This window comes from Mustela nivalis (genome assembly GCF_964662115.1).
Source record: "Mustela nivalis genome assembly, chromosome: 11".
Classification (NCBI taxonomy): domain Eukaryota; kingdom Metazoa; phylum Chordata; class Mammalia; order Carnivora; family Mustelidae; genus Mustela; species Mustela nivalis.
In genome coordinates, this window is record NC_139030.1 from 65,014,866 (window position 1) to 65,031,609 (window position 16,744).

Genomic DNA, 16,744 nt, shown 5'->3' on the forward strand with positions numbered 1-16,744 from the left:
GAGGCAGAGAACTCGTGGTGTATGGGTCTGCATTTGCCTTGAGTTCTCCATTAAGGAACCAAGTCTCCCTGAACTGAATTTCTTGGACGTGTCCCTTCTCTTTCCACTACGCAGTGCGTACGTAGGTGCACACAGCACCGGAGAGATGGAAGTGCCTGTCCCTTCCACATCAGTTCACCCAGCGCTGGCTGTGGGTCTCAGGGTCATCCTCTTCTGCACTGTGCGTCTCTCTGAGCTTTGTTGTGGCCGCCTGGAAGGGGTCTCATGTCGCCTGCAGTAGTGGCGGGTTGGAGAAGAGCTTTCAGGATGAGCCCAGTGAGGAGAAGCCTTTCCCACTGATTGGACATCCTGTCCCTGAGGTTTTGATGAGAATCCCCTACTTCTTGTCTCAGGCCTTGCCTTCACCTGGGCTTGGGTTCTGCTCTGTGACCACTGTTGCCCCTAACAACAGAAACTCTAAGACTGTGGTACTCAGATGCTTGTTCATGGAGTTCACAGCCAGCAGTTTGAATTATGTATGTATATGGTTCATGAATTTTCCCCCATCTATTAAGATGCAGAATGAGAGTGAAAACAAAAGGCCTATTTTATTTTATTTTTAAGATTTTTGTTTATGTATTTGAGAGAGAGAGAGAACACACAAGCGAGGAGGGGCAGAAGGAGAGGAAGCAGGCTCCCCATTGAGCAGGAAACCCAACCCAGGGCTCCATCCCAGGACACTGGGATCATGACCTGAGCTGGAGGGCAGACGCTTAACCAACTGAGCCACCCACAAAAAGCCTATTTTAAATAAAATTACCACAACTTTAAAATATAGCATATATTTCAAGGAGGCTAAAAGGCTGAGGAAATAGGGTGGGGAAAAAAAGCGCAAAATGAAGTTACGGTAAAGCAGCTGCTGCCTTATATTCTTCAGTGAAATGACGGAAGGTCTATTCTGTGGCCAGAGACTTTATATTCTGCTTTTGGAAGGGAGAAGAGTCATATCTCTTGGAAGTAACTTGTTAAACCCATTTAGGAGTCTACGTTTCTGATGGATTGGTTGCTTTTGTTGAGAGGGCTGGCCCTGAAACCTGACATGTGGGTGCCTTAGCAGAAGACAGAACTATGCTCTGTGACTGGTGACTGCCCCAGCCCCGGCCATCTTGAAGTGGGTGCTAGAGTCTTAGGGAGGAGGGCCCCCGCATCCGCCCAGCCAGTGGGCACGTTGCTTGGGGTTGCCATGCGCTCGGAGTGGAGAGTGGGCCAAGGGCAACATTCCCACACGCAAAGGACAGTCTCATCTTAGCCATGCTGCTCTCTGACAAAAACCCAAAACTATCTTCAGGTTATTCTCGAAGAGGGAATGCCTCCCGAGTAAACACAGCTTTGGCAGGCAGAGAAAGTACGGAGGAATAAAACCAACCTGATTTCTAAATTTCATTTTAGCCAACACCTTTGTTTCCATAGAAATTCTTACTAGAGCATTTAATTCCTCCTTAGCTTGATTCATTGAAGCTTTCAATCGCTGTCCAGTTTTTATTAATGTATAATTGCCGTGCAGTGTTATATTGGTTTCCGGTGTACAATATAATGAGTCAACAATTCTATCCATTACACAGTGCTCGTCGTGGTAAGTGTACTTATGCCCTGCCTCTGGTTCACCCATCCCTTCACCTACCTCCTCTCTGGCAACCACTACTGAGTTCTCTGTATCTTAGATCTGTTTCTTTGTTTGTCTCTCATTCTTTGTTTGCTCTTTGTTGTGTTTCTTGAATTCCACATGTAAGTGAAATCATATGGTATTTGTCTTTCTCTGTCTGACTTATTTCACTTAGCGAAATACCCTTTAGGTCCATCCGTTTTATTTATCCAAAGAAAACCAAAGCACTAATTTTAAAAGATACATGCACCCCCATATTTATTGCAGCATTATTTTCAACAGCCAAGATATGGTCGTAACCCAAGTGTTCAACAATAGACAGATGGATAAAGAAGATGTGAGACCTCTATCCATCCATATCAATATAGATAGGTGTATATATATATGTAATGGAATATTACCCAATCATGAAAGAGAATGTAACCTTACCATTAGCAATCTATTTGCTAGAGAGGAGTTAAGCACTGCAAGTTGGGCTCACCCGAGAAACAAAGGGCTAGGATCAGTCTATCAACTGAAGTGCACTGGCTAACCTGAGCGATTGCTCTGCAGAGTGCTTCCACTATTTGCTCTGACCGCATAATCTTCAAAGCAGGTGCATGAGTTAGGTTGATTTGCTGCTTTTCAGAAAGGAAGCTAAGCACAGAAGGATTAAATATCTTGTCCAGAAGCAAACATCTAGTGACTGGCTGCCTTAGAATTCCAACTGGGGCAGTTAAGCTTCAAAGCCCAGGTCTGAACTGCTCTTTTCTTTTTCAACTCTCATCTCAATAATCACCCCCTCTCCTTAGGTTTCCTAATGAAAAATAAAAGCGATCAGGATATGGGGCGCCGGGGTGGCTCAGTGGATTAAGCCTCTGCCTTCGGCTCAGGTCATGATCTCAGGGTCCTGGGATCGAGTCCCACATCGGGCTCTCTGCTCAGCAGGGAGCCTGCTTCCTCCTCTCTCTCTCTCTGCCTGCCTCTCTACCTACTTGTGATCTCTGTCTGTCAAATAAATAAATAAATAAAATCTTAAAAAAAAAGCGATCAGGATAAATTAAATGATAGTATCGCTCCCAGACTCCTTTCCATCAGTAATTTCATCTCTTAACTTGTTTTTTGTTTGTTGGTTTCTAATAAAAAGGGAACAGTTTTTCTCTCTAATCACTGATTATATGTATTCTGACGTCAATGCAAACGAACACTCCATCCCCAGTTACTTGAAGACCTGATGCCTGGCACTATAAAGACATCTTCAAGAACAGAGCTCAGAGGAATCTTAGCAGTCATTAAAGTGATGCTCTTGCGTGTAAGGCGTCTTGGTCTCACTAGCTGATAGCTAGGTGACTTAGAGCGTGCAGCTTGACCTGGCAGGAAGGCCTCAAAAGACCTTTGGAGAGAAATCGAGATAATATACTAGAAAGAACAGAACATCCTAGTAATTGTCAATTCATCTTAAATGCAGGACGTGAAAGAAATTGATTCCACTTTTCTTTGTGCCTCCAACTTTGATGATCTGCTCACCCAGAGCAGATCTCAGCTGGGCCGAGTTATTAGCTATTAACCCGGACTTTAGAGTCGGTCACACCAAAGTTCACCACACTTCACCAGCTGCACAAGCTTGGGCATGTTATCGGTGACTCTAAGCCTTGTTTACTTCAATGCAGAAAATGAACTCTGTCTCTTAAAATTTTTATGGTGATTAAATTAGATAACATCTGTAAAGTGCTGTTTTATTCTGATTAAAGCCTCATTTCCTGGTTCCAAAGGTTAAACTAAGAATAAGTCTTTTTCCTCTACCTAATGGGCTCCAACTCAGAATTATCAGATGGGAGTCAAAAAACAAGCCTTGCTTTCCATCTCCTCCACTCCTAATGCACTGAGGAGGAAGCGTACTACCCCAGGGGAAGGGTGTGAGCTTTGGCTACTCCACCTTCCAAATGGGGTCGGTCCACATGGATGAGGAGGGTTGGGCCTATATAGTTGCTATCAAGGCCCCAAAGAGCAGAGGGACAGCAAGTGTGTAAGGAACATGGCGATCTAGCATACAAGGCCTGTGACATTAAGCTGCTGGAGGATTCCCTCTCTTGTGGAGGTAACCAGGGGTTGGCACAGCTCTGACCTAATCAGTCCCTGTCTTATAATCCAAAAATAGCCTTTGTACTTACATTTTAACTATTCCCCTAAGTTACAGCAGGTTGTTTTTAACTTAAGACATACAGGCTTCACAAACTTAGGAGATGTGCTGGTAACCAAAGAGAAAAACTCATACTAGTCTAGCCTTTGCTGGGACTTTTCCAAGAGATATTCTTTCCCAAGATCACAATTAATAAAAGGGCTTAACCGTCACCATAGTACATACATAGGGACATCATAAGTGTTTCATAAATGATAGTGGTTATAATTGTTTTTGATATTATAATGATTACTAATATTTAATGTTGCCTCTCAAAATTATCATTTAAGGTTAATGCACTCTTTCATCCAGTAAGTAGCTCTGAGCTCCTCTGAGGTACAAGGCTTTGTGCCGTGCACTCTGAGGACAACAAAAGCTGGTAAGACATGGTCCCTGCCTGAAATGAAGTAGATGCTTCACTCTGGCTTCCGTTACATCTGCAGCTCTCTGGGGGAAGCATTTCTGCTCCCAATGATACACCTGGATTCCCTTAGCTGTCAGTACACATTCGCTCAATGAGAAACTTAATGAATAAAAAATATCTCCAGCGAATGAAAGGTAATTTTTCATCAATTTCTGAGGCTCCAGAAATAATATACAGGTGAGGTATAAGTCCTTTCCACACTTGCTTCTTATCTTCTAAATCAACCTATATTATCCTTCCCCTTATATGCCAGAGGAAAGGTCTTTTTTTTTTCTTCTAAGATGTAAGTGATTGCCTGAAGCTACTTTTAGGAGAAACATATTTACTATCATTATCTCTAACATGACTCTCAAAAATCACAAAAATCATGTGTTGTGGGCTGCTTTTTGCAGACCAACTCTGAGGCATCATGAGAAGGAAGCACTTCTCAGCTGCTTTTCCAGAAGGGCCACGGAAGTCCACATTTACAAGAAACTATTAGTTCCCTCATCTGTAGGCAGGTCTGCATCTATCAGCAGTGTATCCAGGATTTCCTGAGCAAATACTGTCATTTCCTTTTTAACATCTCAGCTGAAACTTGAATGAAGACTTGTGCCCTGCTTTCTGCTGACAGGGGCCAGGGCTGGGGAGGCGGGGTGGACGGGGTGGTCAGTCAGGTGTAGCAGCCAAGGTGCTCACATGTGTGTCATGTGGATTGGTCAGAAGCTCTCACCACGCTCTGACCTGGCAGGGCTGGTTCCTGGGGTGGCTGCTCATTGTCCCATGATGTAATTAAGCTCCATCATCTCACTGGGCGTACCTTCAGGGTACAGTTTCCTACCGGGTGCAAAAAAAAAAAAAAAAAAAATCCGAAAAAAACCGATCATGACTTTTTCAACTTGAAGCATTTTGATTGACTGCTAATTGTGGTCACTGATGCTGCACTTCTTACCTGTTTGTACAAGATCCCGCACGGATTATCAACCGTTTCTGCCAGAGAGCATCCATATGAAGTAATGCCTGTCTTTTATTCTTCCCCCAGTATGTGAAGCAGAACCATAAGAAATTGTGGTTCTTAGAGTACCCCCAAGATGAAAAGAGTCTGCCGCCTGGTTACCACCATCACCAGTGATTAATTGCAAATCTGCTCTTAGCCCACATTTCACCTTCTTTCCCACAGTGCCTAATGGCTCTGGCTGATACAGACTTCCCGTCCATCTCCATCGGGGTCTTTTTGTCACTTCCCTCTTGGTGCTTGTGACGTCAGTTGACATTCTTTTGTTGTTAGTCTACCTCCATTAATGGGTCTTCTTGGCAACTGAAAGAAATAGCAGTCTGAAGTGAGGCAGATATGGCCATTGTCAAACTAGTCAACATTAACAAGAAGGGTGAGGCTGGTGAGGTTTTCTAAATGAATATTATTTCCTTTTAAAGAAACTGTTATAAACAATGAATTTTGGAACACTGAAAAAAATTTTTTTAAAGAAAAAAATAAAATGTTATGTGAAACAGTTATAATAGAACCCATTAATTTGGATTCCACTAATGAGATAATTCAGACAAAACCGGCACTCTTAACTGTAAGGTTGTATACAATTATAATTTAATTATAAGAAATAGCCTGTAAATAAGTAGTGCAAACACAATTGGAGGAGTGACCATTGAAGGTACTTCAAGGTACTGTGAGGTACCTTAAAATTTCCTACCAGTAACTAAAATGCTGTGTCAAAATCATATCATTAAAGCAGAAGCTCAGGGTGCCTGGGTGGCTCAGTGGGTTAAGCTGCTGCCTTCAGCTCAGGTCATGATCTCAGGGTCCTGGGATCGAGTCCCACATCGGGCTCTCTGCTCAGCGGGAAGCCTGCTTCCTCCTCTCTCTTTCTCTGCCTGCCTCTCTGCCTACTTGTGATCTCTCTGTGTCAAATAAATAAATAAAATCTTTTAAAAAAAAAAAAAAAGCAGAAGCTCAGAGAAACCCACAAATCAAAACTTTGATAATCCAGCGATACCGCACAGAGTTAGCAAGCATGTCTTTTGAAAAGCAGCCTGCAATTCACATTTCATGATCTCAGATTGCCATTTCTTTACCTATATCCATCATTCCAAATTAGGGAAGTGTTAGTATATGATCAGTGTTAAACTATTATAGGATGTGGTTTTGCTTTACTGAAGGCAGCTCAAATGTTTGACATAACTTTTTGCGTCTGACTTTGTAGAGGAAATTTTTTTAAAAGATTCTACTCACACTCCTGCCCGTTGCATAGCGCCATGCGGATATGGCATAGAGAAAGATTCTTACTGCCTACCTTGCGCTTTGGATGCTTCATCTGTAAAATGAGGATAATCATAGCCTGCTTCATAGGATTGATAGGATGATATGAAGTCCATAAGTTAATAACTCACATTGGTGCCAGGTAGGCTGGGTTCAAGGATTCAGAGAGGGGTTCCCACAGGACCAGCCAAGAAGGTTCCTGGTTTCGTGGATGGAAATCAAATGGGGAGCCAGGAGGAAATGAAGGTAGAGTTGAAGATACAAACATAGAAAGAGGACTACAGACAGAGGATCCTGGGAGACTTGGAAAGGAAAGAAGCATGAGTCTCATCTTTGTTTGGGGTCTGGGTTTTTATCAGCACTGTGGTCTGGTGCGTGTGTCCTCTAAAGCATCCACGAACTGGCCAGGACAAGATCAGAGTCCAGGTGTCCTTTGTAAGTCACTCATTCCCTGAAGCCTGGGCATCGAGGTGTAGGGAGTCAGTGGTCTTGGAGAATGTTTATGGTGACCCTGCCTGGTCGCTGCTTAGACATTATCTATTGTACTGGAAGACTCCAAAGATAGCAATATCTCTTTGTCCCTTCCCCGAAGGAAGTATGTCATTTGCATTACAAGACAAGTGTTGAGTGTGACGGTGTGTGTGTGTGTGTGTGTGTGTGTGTGTGTGTGTGTGCAGGCCCTAGCAAGGATAGAAGGTGGAAAAGCAGTGAAGGAAAAAAAAAAACAAACGCAAAGGGTCCCTTTACTTTCCCTGTCCTGACATAAAAGGGTCGAACAAGCATTGATTCTCTTCCCTTTCCCTTAATGGCCTTTTCTGAGCATACTGTATTGCTGCCCTTGACTGCTCTTTGAAGCCCCCAAATGAAGGTTAGATTAATGGCTGGGGTTGACCTTCATCTTCGGTCCAATAGAAGGGGGCCACAGAGCTCATGCCTCACCTCATTCTTTCACCCAGCCTCCTAATTACAAGAAATGGCACAAGGTACCTTAAAGCAGAGTTAAACTGTCATTTCTAAGGTATAGTTTTCTAAGTTCCTTGTTTGGCCAAAGTGCTGGGAATCCACACACTGTTCAGTGCTCTGGATTAAGGCAATGAAAACCGCAATTCTTAAAACAAACAAACAACAAACTCATGTTTCGGGGCTGGGATTGCTAGCATTTAACATTACACGCAGTAAGCACAAATTTTAAGTTCTAACCATCCTAGAACTTAAAATCATGGAATAAAGGACAGACAGATTTTGATGGGAGCAGGAGTGTCTTTCTTTCAACAAAACTGAGCGTCTGTACCAGACATGGCCTTGGAGACCAGCCTGGACCCTGCAGCCCGGGGGCCCTAACAAAAAGCTCTGGCATGTTCGGCAAAGAGGGTGAAGGAGAAGAAATTATCTGTAAGAAAGTGGGGCTGGACTTTAAACATAAAGATTGCCTAAGAGTCCTTTTGCTTACGGCAGCATTGTGAGTGGGCTCTTCACCCATCTATCCTGGGACAATAATCAAGAAAGGGTTTGTTCCTTCGGCACTGTGGAAAAGTGCGTTGTTTAAGTCATTGCAACCTTGGTGGAGAGAAGCCCAAATCTATTGGGAGTGATATGTTTCTCTGGACATTCCATCATCACTTAGTCCACTTAGTGCAACTATTAATACCGAATTTAGGGTGCCTGGGTGGCTCATTCATGAAGCCTCTGCCTTGGGCTCAGGTCATGATCCCAGGGTCCTGGGATCAAGCCCCGCAACAGGCTCCCTGCTCCGAGGGAGGCCTGCTTCTCCGTGTCACACTCCCCCGCTTGTGTTCCCTCTCTCACTGTATATTTTATTTATAACTTAAAATAAAATAAAATCTTTAAAAAAATAAAATAAAATAAAATACCACATTTACACCAAGTTGGACATTGACTTGTCTGATCTGGAAGTGAAACTGACATTTGGAATGTCTGCTCCTGCACAGTTCAATATGGTAGCCACTAGTTATGTGTGGGCATTTAAATTTAAAATATTTGAAGTAAAATAAAATGTTAAGCTTTTGAAAATTAGATGAAAAATTAAGTTCTTCCATCTCACTAGTCACATTTCAAGTGCTCCATAGCCACCTGTGACTCGTGGCTACCATATTGAATTTCACCCATAAAGAGAATAGCCATCTCTTGGATGGCAGGGGTTTAGTATATGCCATTATCATACTCGTACACTATGTTGTACTATGGTGTCTAATAATTCTCCTGAATAACCCTGAAGGGTTTCATTCCCATTTTTAGAATGAGGAAAGGCCCTCAGCTGGTTCAGCATTTTCCTCTCACGCAGTAGTCTCTGCAGGACCTGACCAGAGGTTAGTGTTCAGTGAGTGGACAGCTGAGCTAGCAAGTGAGAGGCCCAAGGCTGTCTGAGCCAGAAGCCCAAAAGTTCTAGCAAGACCAAGTTCTGTTCTGCTATTAATGCATCTTTAAAATCAAACACTTGGGGCGCCTGGGTGGCTCAGTTGGTTAAGCAGCTGCCTTCGGCTCAGGTCATGATCCCAGCGTCCTGGGATCGAGTCCCACATCGGGCTCCTTGCTCAGCAGGGAGCCTGCTTCTCCCTCTGCCTCTGCTGCCATTCCATCTGCCTGTGCTCACTTTCTCCCTCTCTCTCTCTGACAAATAAATAAAATCTTTAAAAAAATAAAAAAATAAAAAAAAAATCAAACACTTGGGGGCACCTGGGTGGCCCAGTCAGTTATCTGCCTGCAACTCGGGTCGTGATCCCAGAGTCTGGGATCGGGCCCTGTGTCTGGCTCTCTGCTCAGTGGGGAGTCTGCTTCTCCCTTTCCCTCTGCCTCTCTCCCCGGCTTGTGCTCTTCCTCTTGCTCCCTCTAATAAATAAATAAAATCTTAAAAATAAAGTAAGATAAATAAAACAAAACATTTGTGAACTCTCTCTTCTCCATATTCTACTTTCATAATACTAAAATACTCACAAAACACAATAATAAAATACAAATACTAAAATACTCACAAAACACAATAATAAAATATAAATAATAAAACACAAAAATAAAATACAAATAATACAAATACAAATAATAAAATGCAAATGCCAAAATTCCTCATAAAAAGAGAAAGTATATTCCAGTTTCAAAAGGACAAGTTCAGAAAGTGGATGGGCAGGTTGTACAGTGGGATTAGACAGGGACTGGGGTTGGCATAGGTCTCTTTGGAGGTGGTAGAAATACTTTAATATTAGGTTGTTGTATAAATTGTGTTCCGTAAGTTGTTAAAAATCATTAAATTGTACATTTAAAATGTGTGAATTTAATGGTATATAAATTATGCCTCGGTAATGCTGTTTAAAAAAAAAAAAAAACAAAGAAATGAAAAACAACAAGATGTAAATCCTAAAACCCTGAGACAGCCAAAAATTTAATGCTGACAAGCTGCCAGAATTTTAGTGAGTCAAAGATTAGTTGCTGGCATTCTCTGAATTTCCCTAATGGTGGTAAAAGGAGTGATGTTCCATCTCAAACCAAACACTGGGAAACTCTACAAGGTGAATATTATTATCCACATCTCTCAGCAGATGAAATGGAGACTCAGGAAGTTAAAATACTTTGCCCAGGATCCACAGCCTGGAAAAACTGGCCAGAGTGTCAAAAGCAGCACTGTGTGCCCCCCCCCCCCCCAGCCCACGGCTGCTCTCTCCCCTGCGTCATGGCCCCTCTCTGGGAATGAGAAGAAGCCCCTCCATTTTGTTTGACTCGGCATCACTTTCCTTCTTCCAGGACAATAGTAAACTGATTTTCCGGTGTTTCCGGAAAGTGTTTTGTATTTTGTACTCAAGATTCATGAAAGGCATTAATCTGTTTTCAATATTGAAGAAAGGCAGAAAATGGGTCTGAGCCTTATGTTAGTGGAAAGATTTAGGTTTCTTTCTTTTTTTTTTTTTTTTTAAGATTTATTTATTTATTTTGACAGAGCATGAGTAAGGGGAGAGGAGCAACGGGGAGGGAGAGAATCCTCAAGCAATCTCCTTGTTGAGCACAGAGCCCAGTGCGGGGCTCCATCTCAGGACCTCCTGATCATGACCTGAGCTGAAAGCAAGGGTTGGTCACCTAACCAACTGAGCCATCCAGGCATCCCTCTTTCTTTTGATGTTCACTGGGATGCACTATATGGTTTTTTTTGTTTTTTGTGTTTTTTTATGTTTTGGTTTTTAAAATGATATCCCTGAGGGATACCTGGGTGGCTCAGTCATTAAGCTTCTGCCTTGGGCTCAGGTCATAATCCCAGAGTCCCCTCATCAAGCCCTACATCTGGCTCCCTGCTAAGTAGGGAGCTTCTCCCATTGCCCCTTACCCAGCCCTCATGCTCTCTCTTACTCTGTCTCTCTCAAATAAATAAATGAAATCTTTAAAAAAAATGACATCCATGCATACACATACACATCTGTATATGCCCATATGTACATAAATTATTATATTTAACATGAAGAGACTTACAGCAGCTGCTTCCACTTCTCTCCTGATTTAGTTGGTTCATTGGAGACCAAGATGTGACTTGTCATGGTGTCTGCTTAGGAACTTTTGCAGCTAGCCTCTGTCATGCCTCTTGCAGGTTTGGCTCACCCGATAAGCTGGCTAGCTCACTCATCGCCCATTTTATGATGTAGAATTCCAGAAAAGGGAAAGCTGGTGGGGCTGCATTTTCCAGCTTTTGCCAAAGCTAGTAAACTTTGCATGTTCACTTATATTCTCTTGGCATCCTGCATTGTTCGTTTCTTGCCAGTTCCCTGTGCCTGATCATAAATGTGTAACCAGCTCTCTGGCAGCCCCCGTCCAGCCCTCAGTTTTACCAAGCCTGCTAATATAGCCCCTTCCCTTCCAGATCCTTCATCCGGTCTGGCCCAGGCAGTCTCCTCTTGCTGCTCTGTGGCTCTATTGTTCTCTTCTCTGAGCTCTTTGTATATATCCCAGGTCCTTTCTGTTTTCTTTTCCTTCTTTCTCCTGGAATATGTCTATACTCTCTTTCAACCAGTTGAAACAAAACAAAACAAATACATACAAACAAAAAACCATTTCTTTGCCAAGCCAGCAGAACATATCCATGAGCCAAACTGGGGCTCTCGATGGTACACTTGTGTTTCCCCCAGAACCCTGAAAGACAGTGATTTCCATATTCAAAGAAATGTAGATGGCATTGAAAAGAAGAAAGAAGAAGAAACACCAGAGTAAGTGCCAAAATGATGTAACCCTGGGATTATGAAAACAAACATCCTAGTGCTCTATCTTTCCCTCTACCCATATTCTTAAAACAGGAAAGTAAACAGAAGCTTCTGCTCTTCCATTTTGGCAATAGTAGAACTTACTAAGTAATTTTGAAATATTCACAGAATCTTGTTCACATTTCAAAATCAAGTTCACTCGCAGGAATCCTTTGAGTTGCTTCTCGTGTGCTGAGAGATGATGGAATGCCAGGATGAAAAGCCATGAAGGTAGTGTTGGGAAGGAGCCATCCCCTCGGGGCAACAGTAGACTGTCCTCTTTAGTCGTTTGCCTCACTGCTCCTGCAGACGGCCTGCCTGCTTCTGAACTGCAGTCCTCAGCCTCCCCCCACATGTTTGCAAAACACAGCAAGTGCCTCCTTCCTGACTTCATGCAGCACAGTCAAGTTCGGTCCAGACCTCTTCACACGGCCAGTCCAGTATCTTGAAATGATCTGCAGCACTTATCACACGGCAGCAAAGCATTGCCTAGAACAAACTCAAAACTAGTCTCATATATATTTTAGAAACATTGTTTTCTTTCCCTCTTATTCTGGTTTGTTTGCAGGAATACCTACATCTGGACAAAAACTGTTTTCTAAAAGAACTCATTGAAAGGACTTCGAAGTCGCTTTTTCTTTCAGCAATGAGGGATCTGTAGATAGTCACCCTGCACTCATCCATTTTGTAGGTCCAGATTTTTCCCCAGTATTGTTGCACATAGGAATTTGTTTATCGTTTGTTTAACAAACCCGTTTCCTCTATAAAGGGCACTTCCAGAAGTGCCACTTAAGTGCATGGATTTGGACACATTGCAGTTATCACACTTACAGTGTAATTATTTTGCAGTGTATAAGTGCGTAAAATCAACAAATTGTACGCCTCAAACATACACTGTGTTATATAGGTCAATTATATCTCAGTAAAGCTGGGGAAAAAAACATAGTGATTTCTGGGCAACAAATACAATGAGAAAAATGGGTGTTTTTCGAGATGGGCTGTTGTGTATATAATTGAGTTGAACAAGTGATTAGAGTCTTTTTTTTTTTTTTTTTTAAATCAATGTAAAGCTGTCGGGTCTAGGAAACAGGGATGCGAATGGCCACTTACTATGTGCTTACCATGTGCCACATCCCGGAGTAAATATTTTAATATCAAGTGCAGCTCGGTGTAGGGTTTCAAGCTGCTAGTTCTAGGGTTAGACTGCCCAAGTTTGAATGGAAGCTTCTGCACTGTTCCCAGGATTCAGAGAGACGAGGTGTGCATAGCAGCTAGCTCTGTACTGGTACGATAGTGAGGACTAAGTCAATTAGCTGTTCATTATGTCATATTCCATTTAATTCTTTGAAGTAAGCAGTGTCCCCATTGTGCATATGAAGAGACTGAGTCTGGAGTGGCCGACGTAACTTGCATAGTTTAATAAAGTAAGTTGAAGAGGAAGAATTAAGAACCAGGGTTCTATTGGGTGTTCTGATAAAACCTCTCACCAGGAGTGACTGCCCTAGGCCGCCAGGAAAATCTGTGCTAACCCTAACATTTCTAAGTTTAGGAAAATTTTCAAAGGATCCATTTCAGTAGTCAACCATTCTTAGAGTTCTTTTCTGCAGTGGATAGTAGGTTCTCAGCTATATGGATAGGTCTATGCTTTTTCAAAATTTGTGTGTGAGGTATGAAACATACCAAATACACCAGTTCTATCAGTAACACTGCTGTGTAAATGTCATCATCTATGCAAATACCAACTTGTAATGCCAGCTTAAGGATATCATAAGGGCAATGTTCCTTTAGCAACCAGAGGGCGGACTTAAAGGACGTTTTTTAACTTTTTTTTTTTTTTTAAGATTTTATTTATTTATTTGGCACAGAGAGAGAGATCACAAGGCAGAGAGGTGGGGGGAAGCAAACTCCCCGCCAAGCAGAGAGCCCGATGAGGGGCTCGATCCCAGGACCCCAAGATCATGACCCAAGCCGAAGGCAGAGGCTCAACCCTCTGAGCCACCCAGATGCCCCTTTTTTAAAACTTTTTAACTAGGTACTATAGTTTTCATCTCTTCTTATGCTGTGAATACTGAATGATGCTGGGCACCCCCAGTACCTTGGCCACATCTGTCAGGCTGGATTTCAGTGTTGTTCAAATAGGTCTTCTAGGTGTGTGCTTCCATTGAGAACATCCTTGTTTTCATCTTTAAGGTTCATGGCTTGGTGGCCATAGTGACCAGGTGTGGCTATTGTGGGACAATGACTAAAGTTTTATTTTGTTTTGCTTTGAGAGAGAGAGAGAGGGGACAAGGGGCAGAGAAGATGGAGACAAGAGAATCTTAAGTCCAACCCCATGTGGAACCCGATATGGGGCTCGATCTCACAACCCTGAGATCATGACATTAGCCAAAATCTCAAGTTGGACACTTAGCTGACCGAGCGCCAGGCATGCCAAGGACTGGAGTTTTTTTTTTTTTTTTTTAAGATTTTATTTATTTATTTGACAGACAGAGATCACAAGTAGGCAGAGAGGCAGGCAGAGAGAGAGAGAGGGAAGCAGGCTCCCTGCTGAGCAAAGAGCCCGATGCAGGACTTGATCCCAGGACCCTGAGATCATGACCTGAGCCGAAGGCAGCGGCTTAACCCACTGAGCCACCCAGGCACCCCAAGGACTGGAGTTTTAATAGTGAAAGATACTAGAACTAGAAACTCATTTACTAATGCAAGATTCTACTTTGCTGTGTTGAAATCTTAGATAAATCTGTCTTCTGTAGCCCAAAATATGGGTAGAGTTTAGCTCTTATCATAGGCTGAATCTCTTTTTCCTTTAGACGTGTATATAAAGGGGAGAATGGAATGAAACTTCCGGTTCACAAATGAATAGGGGCTTAATATAAAGATAGCATAAAACAAGAAGCACTGGAACTGAATATCACATAATTTTCATGACGGTTCACTTCCTAGCACTTAATCTAGTCCAAATATTTTCCTTCACAGCATTGCTACCTTCTGAATTACTAAGATGATTAACCATATTCTGCTGTCTGAATGTATATGTCTGCAGCAAAGGCGTAGGGTGCGTGCACCAAACCTACGCAAATGAGAACTCACTCCAGGATGCGGGTATGGATGGGACGCTCGCAGGAGCTCCCCATCGCCACATTGAAACCACTCTGGGTTTTCCTTTCCAGGGTTCCGCGGATTCCTACACGAGCAGGCCATCTGACTCCGATGTCTCTTTGGAAGAGGATCGGGAAGCGATTCGGCAGGAGAGAGAACAACAAGCCGCGATCCAGCTGGAGAGAGCAAAGGTGATTTTCTGGCCCCTCTTTGATTCCAAAGCGCCTGTTGCTCAGCAGGCATCAGCTGCTCGTCCACAGATTTCTGCCTCAGATTTCTCTGAAACAATCATTTTATGATCATCCTGATAAGGCACCAGATTGTAAGGTTCCCTGACCCATTCACCCCCTAAGAGAAGTTAGTCATGTTCCCCCGGGGTGGGGGGGGGCATTTCCTGAGACCCTGACCCCTCACCCTTTGCGTTAGGTTTGATGGCTAATTATTGGGCATCTTCCGACTTCATGGTGGTGGCTGATTTTAAGCTTGCCCCTCCCAGTGCTGTCAGAGAGCCCCGTTGGGCACTGGTTGCTCTACCTGTTCCTGACCGCTCATTCTCTGGGCCATTAGCCTTCATTTCTGGCTGCACGTGTTCGACTGTTGTTCTGTGGGGTCTCTGTACAGCTCCCCTTTTGGTTTCGGTCTCCTCCCTCAAATTCAGCATGAAGTTTGGAGCTTTAAACAACTATTAGTATTTCAGCAAACATGAGCCATCAAAGGTGTTGCCAAAAATAGAACTTTAGATATTCCACCAGGGGCGAGCCCCCCTCCCCCGCCCCACTCCAGGAATTTCTATACCCACAGGAGGCAATAAAGAGCAAAAACTATATTTTTAAATCTTAGAACTGGAAGAGTCCCTAGAAGTCTCCTGTTCTATGCCTTTCAAACTGTTTTTGTTTGTTTTAGCATAGACTCCTTTTGTCAAATGAAGTTCCATGTAAAATATAAGACGGGCTGTGGCCAGCCTCTGTTCCTTGCCCTCCAGGACAGACTCCTAAGGCATAATGATCCAGTCTTTCTAACTTTTAGAAGAAAAACCGAAGCTCAAGTGATAAGAATTCCTTCCTTTTTCTGTTTTTACAGTAAACTCATTGTACGAGCAGTAAGAGGGAAATGATGCCAGTAACGAGGCATCTTCATTCGCTGTGACACGTGCTATCTGTGCTCTGTGGGCTGGAGGGGGTGTGGGGCCGTGCTTGTGAAGGGACATGGCCAGGACTCTAACCAGGGTCTTGCCTCAACTCTTGCTCCCCAGTCATGTTCTCAGCACGAATAAATGAGCCACTAACAAAACAATCCAGGATTGCAGGAACCCTGTGTTCTCACTTTAGCTAATTTTTTTTTTTTTTTTTTTTTTTAGTTTTCTTTCAGAGTGTTTTGTGGCCTTTGTGGTCACTCAGACGGCAGCCGCAGTACTGTTAGCTTAGGCTGCTGGTTTGCTTAGCCTCTGCAAGGACGCACCCACCCAAGAGCGCGCTTTGCTGGCTGGGGAGGAATTTGCCTAAAAAGAGTTTCAGAACGAGCTTTTGTTACCCAGGGAGAAGATGGTGCTCCTCCTTCTGGTCTGCCCCTAACTGACCTTTCTTTTTCCTGGCAAGACAAGTATTCATTTTGAGTAGGATTCCACAGGATTTCAGATCTGAGGCTATCTCAAAAAAAATATTTATTTTGCTCCTGCCAACACCTTTTAATTTAAGACCTAGCACACATTTCCTGTATCCCGAGGGGTGTCTGTTATCATTTAAAATAACAAACATAAGTTTTAGGAGTAGAGGACAAAGCAGACAGCCCTCGCCTGTCTTTCCATTCCTCCCCAGCACTTTAGAGCAGGTTTCTTGGTTTGGGATGTTCGAAAGCAGCCCAGGAGGGGGAAATGTTTGCGGTGATTGGGTTGAATCATTTTAGAGTATCGCTGCAGATTTCTCTACGCAGCCAGGAACCG

At 43.2% G+C, this 16,744-nt stretch overlaps 1 protein-coding gene and 2 long non-coding RNA genes across 6 annotated transcripts in view; 1 reads left to right on the plus strand and 2 right to left on the minus strand.

Annotated features, from left to right (window-relative positions):
• The window catches only part of LOC309843934, a 1,014,078-nt gene that overhangs the window by 358,126 nt on the left and 639,208 nt on the right, over window positions 1-16,744 (minus strand). The gene's annotated exons all lie outside the window — the stretch shown is intronic.
• CACNB4 (calcium voltage-gated channel auxiliary subunit beta 4) overlaps window positions 1-16,744 on the plus strand; it is a gene marked incomplete at its 5' end in the record, with an annotated part of 250,066 nt that overhangs the window by 180,595 nt on the left and 52,727 nt on the right. For all 4 annotated transcript variants that reach the window (XM_082689935.1, XM_082689936.1, XM_082689938.1 and 1 more), the window contains one exon: window positions 14,877-14,996. In XM_082689935.1, coding sequence (XP_082546061.1) covers window positions 14,877-14,996 — 120 coding nt within the window. The remainder of the gene's footprint in view (window positions 1-14,876; window positions 14,997-16,744) is intronic.
• On the minus strand, window positions 1,828-12,032 carry LOC309843492. Its single transcript, XR_014300166.1, has 3 exons — window positions 11,812-12,032; window positions 5,156-5,521; window positions 1,828-5,040 (listed from the first exon to the last, which is right to left on the minus strand). It is a non-coding gene; the product is annotated as an uncharacterized lncRNA (long non-coding RNA).